This window comes from Schistosoma mansoni, chromosome 1 (assembly GCF_000237925.1).
Source record: "Schistosoma mansoni strain Puerto Rico chromosome 1, complete genome".
NCBI classification, from domain to species: domain Eukaryota; kingdom Metazoa; phylum Platyhelminthes; class Trematoda; order Strigeidida; family Schistosomatidae; genus Schistosoma; species Schistosoma mansoni.
In genome coordinates, this window is record NC_031495.1 from 29583354 (window position 1) to 29603259 (window position 19906).

The 19906-nt window shown below is 33.2% G+C and overlaps 1 protein-coding gene across 2 annotated transcripts in view; it reads right to left on the bottom strand.

Annotated features, from left to right (window-relative positions):
- Smp_158320.1 (putative glypican) overlaps positions 1-19642 on the bottom strand; it is a gene marked incomplete at both ends in the record, with an annotated part of 30743 nt that extends 11101 nt beyond the window's left edge. The window contains 7 exons of one of the 2 annotated variants that reach the window (XM_018793977.1): positions 1245-1378; positions 10424-10813; positions 12021-12151; positions 14857-15034; positions 17072-17556; positions 19209-19367; positions 19405-19642. In XM_018793977.1, coding sequence (XP_018648436.1) covers positions 1245-1378; positions 10424-10813; positions 12021-12151; positions 14857-15034; positions 17072-17556; positions 19209-19367; positions 19405-19561 — 1634 coding nt within the window. The remainder of the gene's footprint in view (positions 1-1244; positions 1379-10423; positions 10814-12020; positions 12152-14856; positions 15035-17071; positions 17557-19208; positions 19368-19404) is intronic. The other variant, XM_018793978.1, reaches the window with a different exon arrangement.
- Between the last annotated feature and the right edge of the window lie 264 nt (positions 19643-19906).

Below are 19906 nucleotides of genomic sequence, written 5' to 3' on the forward strand. Positions count from 1 at the left end.
CAATTAGAGACTGACCAGTTGCAGTCCTAAAAACATCAATGGGAAGATCCAAACAAACAATACTAAGTAAATTTCAACTTCACCCCATTGCACAAGCAAGTGGCTATCAGGACTCAGTGGCCGAGTGGATAACGCGATGGCGTTTGAAGCGAAAGATACTGGGTTCGAGTCACAGAGTGAACATCAACTCTGAGATGCAGGTACATCCAGCTGACGAGTCCCAAATAGGACGAAACGCGCGTCCTGGATTCCACTGTTAGCCACTATCCATCTTTGTTAAACTTATTAGTTTTTAGTGCTGAAAAAAGTTGTAATGTCATCATACTAAGTAATTTCTTATTATGATGGATCGTATTCATTTACTGACCAACGTTTGAAACCAGTCAGATAGTGTACGAAGCTAGTGATTTATGAATGTTGGCCGAATCAACAAAGAATCCATATGAAAACGAAAGTCAAAGACAGAATATGAGTCTCTCTTCAATTTCATAAGTAAATCATGCTAATAAGTATGAATAGGTACGTGAATTTAGCTTCATATCGAACAATTAAACTGAAATAACATCATATAAGAACTTTCGTCTAAATTAGAGCGAATAGTTTCACAGTATTTGGGTGCCGATTTGATGTGAGATATTAAATAGGAAGAATATATTTGTAAAATCTCAGCGAATGAGATATATTTCCTTGAAAAAGCTTGGACCAGATTGCCAGGCGAAACGTTGGATTTACTTCAAATTCATTCGCTGAGGTTTTACAAATATATTCTTCCTATTTAATGAAATAACATCAGAAGTAATTCTAGGTTACATGCTGATTGGATGTTTAGCCAAGAGATGAACAATCAAAACAGCATATAACCGTACTCCATTGACCTTAAATTTACTTGAAAGTAACTTAGTACAGGTTTGTGTTTCGGATAAAGGTTTTTGTGTAAGGGCCGACGATATTACGTGAATTTCTAGATCAAAGCCGGGTAGAGGATGGTTTAAACCAACAATTTAGTGGTAGGAAGTTATATGTTTAAATTACCAGGCTACTGCTCTACTTCCTTATTGACCCAGAACATTAGGTAACTATGGATGATTAAAATAGTGTTTAGTAGGAAGAATAGATCAAATAACATACAGAAGCACTAGGAAGCAACAAAATACAAAACTGGCTGACATTTGCCTGAAGTTATAAATAGACGATATCACTACACAGCTTGCATGACAGAATAAAGCACAAAAACAAATCCTTACTCGGGTAGACGAGGTGGATTCCAACAATGAGTACTTTGATTAACATGAGACAAATTTCCATTACTCATAGCGGTTGAATTAGTAGGACATAAGTTACCAGCTGGACCACTGAACAGATCGCGTAGTGATGAATACTATATAAAAAAGAGTGAGAAATTAAACAAGATTGGCAGGAAAATGTCTACAGTTCAACAGTGAAATGAAGAAAGAAAATCAAACCATGGTAGCTATAATGAGCTTTAACGCTAAAATAATGGAAAATTAATTGTGCTTTTCATTTCGATAAGTAAATTATATTTAAAACTAGATACTGTTGTTCTTTCTGTCTCTCTCTAACATATACACCAAAACAACGTCACTGATCAATAAATCGTAAACAATGTCAAAATAATTGCTTTTCAAAGTATATATATTAGATTAATGAGCTGACGTGTGAGCAAAAAAACAATTTGAATTGGATTGAAAATCAGTGAACAGAACAATGTATATGTGCGCACACAGCACAGAAGAAAAATGCAGACACAAAACCGGACGGTAAAACCTCCCAAAGATATATATTATAAACAACAAAAGCAAACTACACATATAAGTAATGTGTGTATATGTTGTTATCGTTGTTTTTATCACTATTATTATTATTATTTTCCTTATAGCCGTTTCGAATTTCATACTGTGAATTCAATCAAACTGTAAAGGCATTCGTCAAAAAAAGTAAAATCAATATTACAACTTACACTGCTTTCTTTACTTATTTTACTATTTAGCCACGTTGCTTACATGTGCCCTTAGACACATAGACGAGAGTGTATATTTTACAAGCTAACAAAATTATAGAATGCAATTAATGAAGAACCTATAACGAGAGATAGAAAGTGTGAGACAGTGTAAATACAAGAAAAAATGAATAGCTGATCAATGAAATCTGTAAAACGTGTAAAAGAGAAAAGAACATAATTGTTCGGAAATGGAAAGTAGGCACAAATATGAAATAATATACAACATGAAAATAAGAATAACAAGAGAAAAAAGAAACCTAACTAAACAACAGTTGCCAGATTTACAAACAGGGAGCATGTACATACACTCAGACACATATACATATGATTTATATGATAAAAAAGGGCATGTATAATTGGAATCTAAAAATCTTTCCCAAAAATCATCAGTTTTTAGATCAAAGTGTTGTGAGATGATTGTTAGATTGGACGTTGCTTATATTTATTAATAAAAATATCAGATGAGAAAGGAATGTATGTTGTATTCATTTAATTTCATTATATTACAAATATTCATTTAATTTCATTATATTACAAATATCCCTTGGATCTGTTCTAAAGTGTATATATATATATATATATATATATATATATATATATATATGAGTGTAAAGTTTATACGATTTAGTCTTATCTAGATGACCAGTGTAAACCAGAAAGCAATGAACATTTATTTGTGCCCATGACCCCGCAAACAATCGAACTCAAAACGTTTAAGTATTGTGGTGAACATGATAAATACGAAATTAACAGTTGATAATGCCAAATTAAATTTGTGATTTAGTGTGATTTGTAACTAGCATCATTAATGATGCCTGTCTATGTCCCAGAAGACTTCCTTCTCTTTAGGCCCCCGAATACCCTGGTGCGGCCGAGGCTGGGGAGAGTCAGTTTTCCCTCTCGAAATGCTGTCAAATAGCCACGTGCATACAACTACTGCCAGGGAAGTCCTACTCACGGCCTTTTCGCGGTGGGTGTGTTGTTTACAAAATTGAGAGGACGAAAAGCGAATATCCGGCGCTTTAACCGGGCCGGTGGATACAGTGAGTCCACCTAGTTAAGTTGGAAAACCCTGATTCCAAACCAATGATACACTTGGGCTCCAGTATCCTGAGGGAACAAATGGCGTATGAACTAATTGTTGGTCACCAGCTACCATGAGACTGCATCTCCTTACGTTGCTCCACTGCCTTGTGGATCAGACCTTTATGTCAAAGGCTCAGGGCGTGGCCCCGTAGGAAAACCATCTGCTTCGGTTTGGGCACCCGGGCAGTATCGCAGCCCTCACATAACTGTGTGGCGCATATATATCTGGTGCCCCCTTGTACCAATATTTATGTGTTCAAATAAATAAATAAATAAAAGCTTCTCTTTAGAAATATTACAAACAGTGCAGGATTAAAGATGTCGGTAGTAGATTTGAAGACTAAAGTACTTACGATGAACTACTCAATGATATATGTATTTCATTGAAATGAGAAAAAGAATATTGAACTTCAAAAACAATGAAAATAATCACTATAATGAAATCTTTAAGAAACATTGAAGCACAGGAAAAATATATTGAACAATTATGTTATTCAAGAAAGTGAAAATAATTGATTAAATGTTATGATGAAAATGACGAATCAGTTGGTGGACGAAAGAAAAATAAAACACAATATAGGAATAAACACTTATATTACATCATATTATTTGGGTATTAATAATGATATTTGGTCCGTTAGCTGATAACAACGAATAAAGTGTATCAATCAACAGTAGATTGAATGCATGGATCGTTGATAAAACAAAAACAACTGGTTAACATTTGAATTCATGTTAATCAACAATTATTCAATCCGTTCACTTTTTGTCAATATACTTACAATGATTAAAAATAGTAAACACTGAATTTATTTGGATATCAGTAGTTAACTCAAGTTACTAAATATATAACAGAGATAGTAGAAATTTGAACGATAGTTATTATACAATGAAACAATATATGGACATATGTTTTTAGGCATTTAGTACACAAGTCAAACCACAGCGCGTTACCCATTGAAATACTGAGTCCAGATAGTCAATTCTATTTTAACTTATCAAATAGAGTTGGAATTAGTAGAAATTTTTTCAAACAGAAACCATAATCATCTCAGTAAAATGCAAATTTCACATAATTTTTAGTGCTGGAATTATGGTAAACTCAAATAACTAATATGTAAATATATGGGAAGAAATACTTGCAAATACTGAACATACAAAACTGAATTCATTTTCTCACAAATTCACTCAATATATTTGATAATCATAATTAACTAGGACCAAATGGTTAGGGATCGATCAAGAAATCAAGACACTTTTATTGGCAAAAATTTGGGAGTAGTTTTAAATTGAAGGTTAACGAATTATATATTATCAAACAAAAAAATAGTTTAAGGCGAGAAAACCCATCCATACATACATACACAGATAAATCGATTTCGGATGATATCGTTGCCTATTTGAGTCTTTATGAAGATTCTATGGTTTCAAAGACTTCTGATCCGGGCACCATTTGATGACGATTTGTATTTATCACAATGATTTTATGCTGAGCAATTGGAAAATAAATATCATTCTGGACCGATGTTAGTTAATTAAATAATGAAAACCAGAAATAAACTGCTCCATTCTGGTTCAGGATTCCTCCTTAAAACATATCAATTCCGGAGTTGATCAAGCCAAACATCTTCAGGTTTGAAGACAAACAAACCATCTTAAGATCATTACATTTGCATCCAATATTCTGTATTTTAACATTCATTTAATCAATTTCTATTGTTTAGAAATAATTTAACCAGTTGTATGAGATGAAAGAACGAAATTAAGAGAGCAATGGAACAGCAATTAAACCAAGCAAAATATGAACACAATTTTCACACTAATTGTACACAGTTAAATGAGTGTCTAAAAGAAAAACTATGAGAATAATTAAAGCGGTCAAACTGATATAAATCACACACACACACAAACCAACTACCGCCACCAACACAGAGCAGTAGAACAGAACCATATTTGCCTTGAACCAGAACACACAATGAAATTGGATTTGTTATTCGTACATAAATTTGTACAGGAAAATATTAAACACAAATCATAAAATACAAACACCCAAACTAGATCAGTGTTGATGAGAATATATGAATGCATATATAATAACAGCAGTTTGTTAGCTAACATTGTTGACAAGACGTAGAAAAAACAGCTTACCTTGACAAAGTCATCATTATGATATTAGTATGCACATTTTTAAAGCACCTTTCAGTGAAGATAAACAAATTGAAGATGACACAAGATATATATATATATATATATATATATATATATATATGCATTAAGAAAGAGTAGAAAACTTGACAAAACAGAGCAGTTCAAGTTTAAGACAAATAATACTAGGGAAAATAAATCATTGCCAAGAAATTTAAAGCAATTAATCCCTTTTATAAATTTCGATAAACTTTGTCTCTTTATTATGAAGTAAAATTACAATAAAAGGCTACATGTTTATGTGCAATGATAGAAAAAACAAAGACAACTTTGATGAAGTAATAGTGTCGTAAAGAGAAAATTGATTGTTTAAAAACAGAAAGAAACAATACTGTGTGTGTATGTGGACATGTGAGTGAGACTAATTGACTTACGGAAAAAATAATTACAAATGTTAATCGATGCAATTATCGAAAATAAAAACAACCCGATTTTCCTAATCATTATAATAACATTGAATACAAAGTGCTTATTGTATCCAAATTACTAAGGAAGATAACATTTTGGTGCTTAAATTAGTTTCAGTGTGGATAAAAACAAACCATGAGGCAGTTACATCCTGTTGACAAATCTTAAACAAAATGAAATGAGTGTATCCGTGAGCTCAACATATATAGTTATACAACTTACTTATCTCAATAATCATTAGATTCAAGACTTTGGATGAAGCTCTACATATTTATGTACACACATAGTAGGTTGTAAATAGCTTTAGTGTATCATTTTTTTCAGATTCATTCGAGATTTCTAGTTTATTGTTTAATGTTATAAGTGGGCAAGGGTATTGAACTGAAGGAACCACCAATAACTGTTTAAATTTTCATGAACCTTAAAGATTATTAATGAGGTTCTAAGCCAGAAGAAGCACCATCACAAGGAATGGATCACTGTTGATACACTGGATAAGATTCAAGAAAAGATGGACAAGAAAGCAGCAATCAATATCAGCCGAACAAGAGCAGAAAAAGCCAAGGCACAAGCTGAATACACAGAAGCAAACAAGCAAGTGAAGAGGAGAATCGGGGCCGACAAACGAAAATATGTAGAAGATTTAGCAATGATGGCGGAAAAAGTTGCAAGAAAAGGAAACATGAGACAATTGTGTGATAGAACAAGGGAACTCGCTGGAAATTACCGTGAACCAGAACGACCAGTGAAAAGCAAGGAAGGCAAGGTAATCACCAACATTGAAGAACAGCAAAACAGGTGGACAGAACACTTCAAAGAACTCTTGAATCGACCACCTCCGTTGAACACACCCAATATCGAAGCAGCACCCACGGACCTCCCAATCAATGTTGGCCTGCCAACAACTGAAGAGGTCAGCATGGCCGCCAGACAAGTTAAGAGCGACAAAGAAGCAGAACCAGACAACATTCCAACAGAAGCAATGAAAGCAGCAATTGCAAAGATACTCCACATTCTCTTCAGTAAGATTTGGGATGAAGAACAAGTACCAACAGACCGGAAAGAAGGATACCTGATCATAATACCAAAGAAAGGCGATCTCAGCAAGTGTAAGAACCACAGAGTCATTCAGTCAGCTACAACGTAGGACCAGGCACATTTATGCATCGGTCCAAGTTGCCATACCTTGTTAGCACAACAAGATGAACACCGGATTCATAGAAATAGTTAATTTAGTGGTGGTAGTATATAAAAGATAGGTTGTATATAAGGATATAGTATAGGAAGGAAGAACGTTATGAATCAATTTTAATCTTAAGATTTAAGGGAAGATAAAGAGTGTATACACCTACGCCATTGTGATCGATTCTGAGCCATGTCACCTAGAGTCTCCAACCATTGGTTACGATAATCACGCGGACCCAGAGGCATCACTTTTCTCTCAATACCAAGAAACGTCTTCAACAGGGTGTTGTTAAACAGAATAAAGGACTCCATGGACGCTCAACTTTGAGATCAATAGGCTGGATTCCGTAAGTATAGATAGTGTACCAATCAAATCGCAACACCATGGATCACTGTGGAACAATCAATTGAATGGAGATTATTAGAAAGACAAACTCCTGATGGGTTAGCTCATGTAATTAGTGTGAGAGTCATTCGAATATGGTGATGGTCATTTTTTTTACCAATCACAGCTGATAGACGATTTCAGAAGCTGCTATAAGATAAATCCATGTAATCACTGCATAAACACTTGTATTCCTTTCTCTTAATCTTTGTACATTTTGTTTTGGTATCTCTTTAGATCATATCTTGTATCTGGTTTATTCCAATTGTTGGTTGCGTTGAGTCAAATCCAGTAATCACTATTTGAAGAGTGCGTCAGGGAAGGACGAAATAGAGACTAAATGAGACTAAATCTCAAATATATAATGGACCTTATTTTCAGAGTTATATTGTCATACATATTTACTAGATTCAAAATATATTTTAATAGTTGAGCTTCAATTGACTCATGATCTCAACTATTAAAATTACTATAATATCTACAATATTATTGGTTTATTCGGTGAGTTGTATGTTGGCTAGATATTTTGTGATTAAGATATGAAACATTTAAAGAAATATATAAACTAGTAAGAAAATCCATCACACATGAGTCACCAAATAAATTATACTTATTTATTATCAAAAGTGATTGGTTCATTCTAAACTTCCTTCGTTTTTTTTTTAGTTTATAAGAAAGGTCATTCAAATTTAGGTGTAGGTCAAAGAGGCAATCGACCACAAAAAAAACTATTGATCAAAAATATAGTTACTACTTGAATTCTTTAAATATTGACAGTAATTAAAATTGCTACTAAGTGCGTAAGTAATCGGAGGAGAGAGGGAGAGGTGTGGTCAAAATTTAATTATCCTACTGATCAACTAAAAACGGAAAAGTAGATTATTTTAGTCCCATAATAGGACGAAACGGCCGTCCAGTGCTTCCAGGTTTTCGATGGTGGTCTAGCTTCAATTGACTCATGATCTCAACTCTATAAAATTACTAAAATCTCCACCAAACCCCTTCTGATAATGATCATGTGCTCACTAGTGACTGGCTCCATGAGGTATTTCCTGGAGTTCTAGTGAGAAGCAGTAACCAGTGGAGTTCAACCAGGTCTGTTGTGAGATATTAACTCACTGAAGACAATTGGTGAACGGTTGCTCAACTTCGTGGATCAGTTGAAGTTAGACATTAACACTGTTGGATACCGGCTCAGTGGTCTATCGGTTAAGTGCTCTTGTGCGAAACTGGTAGGTCCTGGTTTTGAATCTCGCGAGTGCGGGATCGTGGATGCGCACTGCTGAGGAGTCCCATTATAGGACGAAACGGCCGTTCAGTGCTTCCAGGTTTTCGATGGTGGTCTAGCTTCAATTGACTCATGATCTTAACTCTGTAAGATCATTTTACTATTGGAAAAGTAGGACAAATCTTCAATAAAATTCTTTTTTTTTGCATTTTAATATTAAACAAAATAATTTAATCCTGATGTAACAGTATGGAATTCATTCGTGTAATTATTTATTTACATTTTTGGCAAATATTCTTATGTAGTTGTAAAATTATTGTATCAAACGAACAATATCAGACATTAGCCGGTTTAATTAAGAAACAACAGATTGACCTTATTTATATTTTATTTACGATACTTATTTACGCGCAAATACAAAGAATTGGGGTAACCTATTATCATTATTAATGCTAATACTATTAAAACTGTGTTATTTCCAAAAAAAGTAATTCAATTATTTATTTATTTCAGTATAAAAACTGTATGGGCATTATTAATACTAAATGGAGAAAAAACTAGGTGAATTCAAAAAAGGCAGCAAAAAAATCGTTTTATCCTTAGGTGAATAGAATTTAAAGCAAGCACCTATGAGAGTAGATAGACTCTCACTAAATAATGAGTTAAATAGGACAAATTAATGAAGATGAATAAATTAAACTCGGAATTCATTCATACAAAAAACTAGTTTGATTAACATAAATTGCTTTAAGATGATTCAACGTTCTAGTAGAAAACCTATGATACATTTGAGTTGACTAAATCACTACGACGAATATGGATAAAACTAGAAAAAAAAAAGAAATTGTATGAGACGATGAAATAATAGTTTAATGAATAAAGCACTCGGTTTTCAACCAATGAGTCACAGGTTCAAATTCCACTCCACCTACATGGATTCGGATATTTGAGTTGGTAATATTAGCCCTTATGTAAAAACACTATGATTGGTCTAATTAAACATTTATTACTGAAATATTCAAAACGACATCAGTGTAATTCAACTTCTGTGCATAGGTTGGTTTATCGGTTTGTGAGTCACATTCTCTAATAATGGATAACAATCATGACTGGATACAAAAAACCAATATAAATATCTTATGTTTGGACACCAGACTCAAATAACTTCAAAACGAATTCATAAGATGAAATTATATCTGCTGGTAATGGAAATTCGTGATTCAGATAGATTATTTTGGTGTTGTCTTTTTTCGGAGCAAATTACAAAAAAGATCACTAAAACGAACTGATACACACATGATCTTAGCTCAGAGAGCCGAGAAGCGATATAGCACTTGTAAAATAGCTGGGAAGTTCAATTCCATATGAAAGAATTTGTGAATAATGACAGTGGAAGCTCACCAATTAAACCATCTAGCATAAGATGACGAAAAACATCAAATATCAACAAGTTTTAAGTAATCAGAAACTGCAAATAGTTCGCAGAATACTATGTCACTCACAGAAAAGAGATGAACGATTCAATAACAAAACAGCGTTTATGAAATCCTTTGTTTTGAGAGCAAAATAATGGTGTTTACATGTGATTATACAAAATGTTTTATGCATAATTCGTGTCCTGAATGTTGCATCGAATGGATAAGGAAGTTGTAGTTAATTTGTTCGAACAACCATCATGTAAGAAAGACTGTATTTAGAAAAGCATTTTTAGGGCTTCAGACATTAAAAGTAACTCCTTTATTAAAAAGAGGCTTATGTATTCGGCTCCGATGACAAGTGATTGAATACTAATAACAAACATATGAAGCGTATTCTTCATCAGGATAAAATAAATAAAACATATGAAAAGGATAATACACCTCGAAATTTAAAGAAAAAATTAAGTACAACAAAGGAAAAATCTTACAGCTTGTTTGATTTCATTGACTTGGCGAACGAGATCATGTGGAGCATTCATAGGATTCTCTTTGTCTGAGGCATCCCAGTCATCAGATGTTTTGCTAGTCCTTTGTTGACTATAATCTTTTTTTTTTGGACGATTGTTACTAGGAATGACTTGGGATAGTTGTTGTCGTGTTTGCCAGTCAAGGAATTCTTGAGAAACAGGTGATGAGTGTGGATAAGATGATGAACGAGCTATTCGATTTAAACGTCGATTCATATTAGATATCATTGACCATCTAGAGATGTCTGAGTGATTCGCACGATTTTCTTGACTGCTATGAGAAGGTCTAATAGGATTGAACAATGTTGGCATTCGTTGACCGGCAGAGCCAAATTGACATTCGGATTCAAACTGAAAGATGAAAAAGTAGTTAGAAAACAAGATATAATTGAACTAGTTCCACTATCAATACAACTAAACTTAAAAAATCTCTAAACATCAGCACCCACAGATACTTGCCTACTTTATATTACCATTCTGATGCTAATAAATAAATTTTGTGCTCTACCACTTCATTTTTCCAGGTTGATGAGGATGTCAGTATTGATGCTGCTTCTTGTTCCTCGACGGTACTGGGAACCAGAAAGTATCTACTGCTCCAATATTTTCAGTAACATCACTTGAATCCATCCTGTCAATGGAGAACCACCTTTCTTGTTCCTCTGATTTTTTTCAAACATTCTGTCAATCATACCTCATCAAATTCATTAGCGAATGTAACTAGTGTCGGTGATTTAAAGCTTAAAAGGTGTCGCCTCTGATTATCTAGAACGCAGATTTGAATATTCCATCTTTGTTATATTGGACAACAGACTTCACCAGGCAAGATTCCACGGTTGAGTGACATAAATTTATTTGGTGTTTCCTAAAGTTTCATACAAGACTTAAATGTTGTTATTGATTTAATTTTATATAACCGTGAGGAAATAGTATAGTTTATCTTTTAATTATCTGGAGAACCAACAGCAATCTATTGTAATCTCAAAGGTGAAGATATCTCGTTAAGTTCTAAAGCAGAACATGGACTTTTAGGTTGAATTAAAGTTGACGGTTAATTATACATTACTCGGCTGAATGGGATAAGAACCATTGACCTACGCTCCCAACGATCATATCTCATACGAAATAAAAGACAGATAACCCCGAATGTTTTCTGGCTAATTTCGAAAATCTAGGCGCTTAGATGTATTAATGGTAGCGTGTGACTATAACGCCCAAATAAGAAGGATGAGTTAAGCAAAAACACAATTAGGTGGGGCGTTTTTTGTTTTACATCAAACTCACCAAACTTCAGAATGTTACTTGACGTGTCCAACTAATACTTTAAATCTGACTGGAAATCCCTTCAATAATTTTACAGTGCACTGAACGAGCATCAGTTGCGTATAACGAACGTAGAGCCGGGGGAAATGTATATCAGCCCAAGTTACCATATCAAATCAGTAAAGAGAGATCAAGTTAACATGATGAATAGTGAAGGAATCGAAATAATAGCAGCAAAGTAATAAAACAATAAAATACAAAAGAGGAGGAAGAATTTTGAAAAATATAAATTTACCTTAGATTTTGTTTCACTATAACGTGTTTGTAAACTAGTTATTGCTTCAGATATTTCCATCTGAAGATTGCGATTTACTGCAGGAAAGTTGAATGATCTTTCCAACCGATTAGTTGCCATGATGATTGTATCTAGATGAGACCAACAGAGAACACATGAATTAATGTAAGAAGAAAAAAAGTGTATCTGAGATCTTTTAAACAAAAATAAATAATAATAATAATATGAATTGTCAGTAAAAAATATTAGGCTGTATAGAAAGTGGGAGATTCGGTATCTAGATACAAATATCTATGCAATGTTGCGAATCAGATTTGTTAAATCGACTACTTGATTAAATGTCACTCATTTATCGAGTGGAAATTTACGAAGTGGGTCGCACTCTAAGTAGAAGAGCTAATTATGCTACCAAGCTTCGTGAACTGAAGTAAGAACGTGAGACTTAACAGTTACAAGTTGAACGCCTTGACCATTGAGCCAGTGCACTAAAAAAGCCATACATGTTCTAACAATCACACAAAACGAATTTGGGTAGAAAAAGGAACGAATGAATATCAGACATTTCATCACACACATTACGCATTCAAGTTGGTATCATTAGAACAGAAGAAAACATCCATCTTGGATTGCTTTTTGTTGGCTATCACCAAATATAATCAAGATTAACAAAAGATTTAAATAACAAATTAATTCTACAATATTCGACATGGACAGTCTTTGTATCCTTTCAGAAACAGTTATCATCTCTAAACGATTATGTTGTATACATTGATGTGCTCAGAAGTGTATATTATGTGTACTTGACAATAATTCAATTGTACACACTTATCAAAATGAACTATAAATGGACGATGACTGCATTAGATATTTTTCTCTAATTACTTTGTATGTTATCGTATTATAATTTTCAATGTGTCCACTATATATTTAAATTCACAGATAAATTACACATTTACGCCAATAAGGACAATTTGCTGTGATATTTTTAGACAGGTATTAAGTAGTTTGATAGGATTACAATGTGATATAAGATAATTCTTGTTAACTTTTGTTGACAAAAAAACTTAAGTTTTAAAATTGAAGATGAACAGTACAATGATAAGGAGGAAAAAAGGGGTTGTTCGATGACCTATAAGCAGCTTAGAAGTCATACTACTCTTTTCTTTCCATATTGATGCAAACACTATCACATGTTATGAACCTTTTACTTCACTCCACCTAGCTCAGTGAGAGTAAGCCAGGTAGATATTATGAACAACCGAAAAATGAGTACGTAAACCTGTACTTGAAAAAATGAGTTACCTGTTTAGTAAAAAACAAGCACAGAAAATACTAGACGGAGACGAAAATTTAAATGAAATCTAATTCCTGTGTATAGATTCTCGTGCTCGGCTTCAAGGTACCTTATTTGTGTAAGGGCTAATAATAGCACCCAACTACCTACTGGTTGAAAGCTGCCGAGTGAAATTAGACAACTTAAGGTAACACAAACCAATAAAATAAACAGTTAGTTATTTTAAATCCTAAGTATTACCGATCCAGGCAATTTAATTGGAAGCAAATCAACTTTAATGACAAATTTATGTACTAATTCCAACTGATATCACATTACAATACACAACTTTTACGGTGTTAAGCAAATAAACGCAGTAGGTGGTAGAGAAATTTCTATTTTCATTACTAATACAGTGATTAGCAGTTATTGTTGATATTAGACAAATATTTATATTGTTACACTAAATCCATACGATACTTATTTGTTAAACTGTTATTTCATATAAATCGACAATTTCACTTTTCAATTAAAAAATAATTTGAAGTGATTAGTCCCTTTATAAGCAAATATGGATAGTGGCTCGCACATATGCCAATAAGAGACTGACCAGTTGCAGTCCTAAACATCAATGGGAAGATTCAAACAAACAATACTAAATGAATTTAATTAGTCCCTTTGATAAATTTCTATAGTGTAATAAGAAGATGAAGATTATCAGAATTATGTGATATATTAGCGCAATACATTTCGAACAATTTAATTACACATATACTTGTTGAGAACATTTATATATAAAAATAAAATGTCAACTAGACTGGAAGTGAGGGAGGGTAAGAGGAGACAAGGATAATAATAATAGTGTGAAAACAATTTGGGAAAATGATAATTTTAATGAATCATGATCTTCATGATACAGGCTTATAAAATATCATACAGTATACTGAATTCAGAGATGAACAGGGCATACTATATGTATTACTTAAAACTTATTCTAAAATTTGACAACCATTGACATTGAAAACAGTATTGAGACGGAAAAAACCATGTTTCATTGATACAAAGCAGTCATAATATGATCGTGGATAACAGATGATGTTTATTCACATTATTCAATAAACAACCAATCAGCTAAACAGTAATGACCAACATATGATCTGGATCAAACTAATAAATTAATCAATATATTTTTCTTTTACATCAGTAACATTGTAGGTTAATACAATATAGATTAGTTTCCTCATTGTCCACATTTCAAGTGTTTTATTTTTGCTTTGTTTGAAAGTTCAACTTTAAAGGCATGTAAATTATCAATTAAAAATCAAATAATCTACATGCATAAGTTAAAATAAGTGTGTATTTCTTGATGCGATAGATATGTTAAGAGAATATTTAAACCAAAATGTCAAAGCAATAAAGATGTTCAAAATAAAAGAGAACTAAAAACACAAGTTACCAAACAATGATGATTTACAGTGATTCGCTATAAACAAAAGTAGGAAAACAAGTGATATCAGTTGAAAAAAACATTCTAAGCGAAAGATAAAGTGCAAAACAACATACCAATTAATTGAGGCCAAATATACGCCAATTGTGCTTCATCTGGACCACCACCATGTAAACATCTGGCTAGTAATTGTGAACAACTCTCAGGGCAGACATTATCAAGTGACTGAGCCCCGCATATAGCACAAAATTTATAACGTGTAATGCCCAAAATACATTGAGATTGAGCAACAACCTGATGAAGAGAGACAATTAACGGAGACAATAAACGTGTATTTGTTTACAAATCATTAAACCAAAAATATGATGTAGTTTGGAAAAAATTTTGTCATGTCAGTGAAAGTACTTAACATTGGGATTTTTCTCCCTGGCAGACTGCTTCCTTGGAATTGCTTACAAAACAGTTGCGAATTTTATTTGTAACTAGCCAAGTATTTTTGTGCCGGTCAAATGCAATAACTCCGTGAAAATTGCACCAAAATATACAATTTTAAAAATTACTCATCTTTGAATTGTAATAAATCGATGATAAGTTAACATAGATGGTCTGATTAGGGTTTTCTTTGGTCGTTTTTTACTTAATAACGCTTATTATCCAGATTGGTCATTTGATGATAGGAATTGTAAACTGAGAACTCATTAAAGAGTTACTCGACAGCAAACATATACAACCATCTATCATTGAATAATAAATTCGAACGAAAGTTGGCTTTGGACAGCTGAGTGATATAGAAGGTTGGATACATTAAATACGATTTAGATATAAACTACCATATAATAACGTTCTTAGTACAATCGGTTCAGCCGGAGATAAATTAATGGTTATTTGAAGGACGTAAATGTCATCGAGATATATTTCCTATTTAGAACTTTATTATTAATTTTCGAAACATGTTCTTTGATGCTTACACTTTCGCACCATCAATGATGCTATTGTAGTGAACGAGAACACTAGTGAGGACAATCGAATGTATTTACATACAAAATTACAGAACATCTCAGTAAAATCCGAGAATCATACAGTGAATACTTCATTCGCAAAATGTCAATCAGTCGCCTAACACTTCATTGTTCTTTCGTTTCCACATCAATCATTCTCTGTTCTCGTTCTCTTTTCTTTGATCTTCTTAACCTTCAGCCTCCAGACATTTCACTTTGGATTGACGATACATACTACTTATATCTGTCGGCATCAGTAGCACAGACTACACTACTATTATTTAGACTCATTTGTTATTCATATTATTAATTTCATCTTGATGTGTTGTGGTATGACAACTAGAGCTGATGAATATATATATATATATATATATATATATATATATATATATATATACCGTTTTTGAAGTGAACAGACCAACCAAACATTGATAATATTATTCACAGAATAATTATTTATACACTCTAAGACATATTAGAAAGTATATGCCTGAATGGAAAGTAGAAAGAGTGGGATTTAGTTCATTTTATGTTACATATAACAGAAATAACTTAAGGGTACAATTTTGGTAAACATTTTACAGTATCATGGTTTTTTCGGCAAAAGCAACAAGTAACGTATACTACATTAACATTTTGTTAACGATTAGCATTTAACTGAATAAGAGTGATTTAATGATCAGGCTGCAATTCAATTTGTGAATTAGCAGTTTACAATGATATTCGTTTTTCTCTTATTCAATTGGAAATATCAACATTTTTGTTGAATCTAACCATCTTTGCAATGTAGTATATGAACATGAAGATTCGTAGATCAGATTACCTTAGCACAGTTGACAACCCGTCTTTTCTAGCACAACAAAATTTATCAGTATCTTAACTGGCACCAACAGTTGTAGAGTGAGAATTCTATTATTGTTTACTGTAAAACCAATCGGTTTTTAAACTAAGATTAACACTAAAAAACTTTTAATAATAATAATAATAAACTTTCAAATAGACACTTCAGAAATTCATATCGTATTGAGAGTGAAAATTGTTTATCACGTTAACTTTACAGTCATTATTGTGCCATGTGATTGTAAAGATTAACAGAAAGATACTAAGAAAGATCTTGTTTTCTTTAGACATCCTAGTGATGACCAGTGAAGAAATTATACATACATGTATGTAATGCAGTATTTGAAGTATGAAGTCTTCCAAATAAATGTTGTTTCCAAAAGTTTTCTTATTTCCCAGACAGTCTCTCAGATGGAATTCATGAACTATCATCGAACAAAAAAGTAAGCAAATGTTTATGTTACATCAAATAAACAAAGAAAAAAACAAATACCTGATCGACCAGATGATGTAATAATTTGCTGGTAACTGATAAAACATTGACCAACATACGAGCAGGTGGATAAGCTTCCATCATTCGAGCATGAAGTCGGACATCTACATCATCAAACGGATGTAACTGCGCAATCTTTTCAGATAAACAACGAATTCGCCTAGATTCACTAGCTTCATCAGTACCACTAACCCCATGAAGATTGTTACCAAACGAGCCAGTATTAGGAGAAAACGAGCCGAAAGGAGGATTGGAAATAACCTGTCCAGATTTTTCAATCAAACTAACTATGTTGTCACGAAGTTGGCTGAAGAAATTTTTTATTAACACACCAAGTTGACCCCGCTGACCTGCCATATATTGTTCTAAATCAGTGAAAAACCCGAAGAAGAAATTTCTATGCAATTTATAATTGTATCCATAAATCCGACTGAAAAACTGGTGTAAACGTCTTTTAGCTTGTTGTAAATCAGCTTGAAAAATTGCTAAGTAGAAAAATAAATAAATGAGGACTGATTAACTGTACTGTGTAGAATTAAACGATAATAAACCAAGGAGGCAAAACATTTAGAACTATTGCAGGCCATTTTCTCAGAACCACGAACAGTTATATGAGAATAAAATGTACGAAATTTTTACGTTTGATAGAATCTGAATCCATCATGACTACAATTGTTGCCTTGATAGTGGTCAGGCTTGTATACCATGATGTGTCAATAAAGTTATATTCTTTGGACTATTTGTTCTGTAGTTCTACCATGTTGAGAGTACATGTTGTAATGCCAAAAGTCAAACATTTTAAGTTTAACAGCGGGAGTGCACTGTCATCTGTATTAGTGTGGTTAAAGAAGGACGTTTCCTACAGACAGCCCATATTTTCACTCTACTTTCCCACATACAGAATTAGGTGTCAGAGGTTGGTTACAAAAGTAATACAATCTTTCCTTATGAATTGCTGGTGGTAGGGTATGAAAAGTATGTAGCCACGATAGAAAAAACTCACAGAGATAATATGTGTGAACGGCCTTAAAAGTGATGCACCTTGACCGTCATAACTAGTCAATTTTTTTTCGAACCCTGCAAGAACTACTACTTTACGAAATGGGGAATGAGGACGTGTCAACTACCCGTACACATTTAACAGAACCCGAGCTAATCATATCGATAATTAAACCTCTTTCCCGTTTCTTGATAATTTTGGTTTTATTATCTACCGTTCTGCTGAGTTCGTCTTGATTTTATGTGCAATCATTGCTAACGACTCGAGTTTACAAAATTTTAGACAGGAACTTGTGGTATTTTACCACAGAGCAAATATAACAGTGGTCGTTTACTGCATTTATGTCCAGACGCTTGTTTGTTTTTGACAAAGAGACTTTAAACGTGAAAAGAAACGTTTTCTGACCTGGAGAATGCAATATACTTGCAGAAAAAGACAGATAAACTATATTACTGTCGGTCCTATTTAGAGAGGCTGCATAAAAGACTGTTACTCCTGTAGTGTATATCTGGACCCCGACCACTCTCTGGTGTGAGCATACATTTGTCCTAGCCTTACTGCAAGGATAAAAACTGCAGCAAAAAGAAATTCTTGAGCCTGACTAAAAAAATGTAAAGAGCTGTTTTTAAGGAAAAACTGACAAGGTATTTAGTCTACTACAAAGGTGATATTCATCCTGAGAAAGTCTGGTGTAAAAATAGCATTAACCTATGTAAGCAATCAAAACCGAAAGGTTGGGAAAGACCAGTAGATTTCAGGTACCATTAAAATCATATTAGAAGGGTGTGAATACGATGAGTAGCGAAGGAATATCAATTGTGGATAAGCGGAAAGCTAGCGAAATGACCAGTAGTAATGGTAGGGTGGGAAAGTAAAGGAAATGGAAAAGGTTAAGGGTTATTCATTAAGGAGACTGTCTGAAGAAAGCGAAGTCATGGTCTACTCTGAGACGAAATGACAAGAACGAAAGGCGAAACATTTGAAGGGAACGGTTCATCATACATCCGTTTCCTCATTGTTGTCAGCAGCTTCGGTAGGATATGTATATTTTAGAGTAGGAAACTAACTTTAGTTAACCATTATTACTAGCTATTCAGCGTTCCAATACTTCATTGACCAGAATGGCATAAGACTTACATTCAAGCACGGCACTATCATTGCTCATTTTCCAGGCAACTTGCAACCATGAGTTGCTTTGCTTTATAAGTTGACGCTGGCCCACCGAGTACATTTCATGTTCCATACTTACATCACAACAGGAAGTACCGGTTACAGGACAAATGTTTGATGTGGGACCTTAAAAAAATCAAAATTAAAAATCATTCTATCGTACCAATAATAGTTGAGCTATGAACTCCTGTTAGCATAGTATACCGTAATTTCATCCATTCTTGTTTAAAGATAGTGCAATCAAGAGCATATGCTGATGTGCACAACGTCACTATTAGTAAAATGCTACAGGAAGTTCGCATAACTTCAAAGTTAGTCATTGTAGAAGCACTTTATGAAGAGCAACAGTAATAAGAGCAGGAATACAGGGAACACTAGTGGTTCATAATGATAAATGCTAAAAGAGAAATAAAAATATAGACAAAGAAATGATGTTAGAAACCCAAACTTTTTCGTAGGATGTTTAGTAAATTAAACTAATCACGTACTCGAATGTAATTTAACTTTGTGTTTACTGAAAGACTGGTCATTTAAATACTGAGATATCGTGTTAAGTTTCAAATGATATCTCCAACTTATAAAGCACCATAATAAAAAAATGCACTAAGTATTAGTGTCCCAGTACAGTACTTATTCATGTTAAGCGATAGAGTCGCTTAGAAATG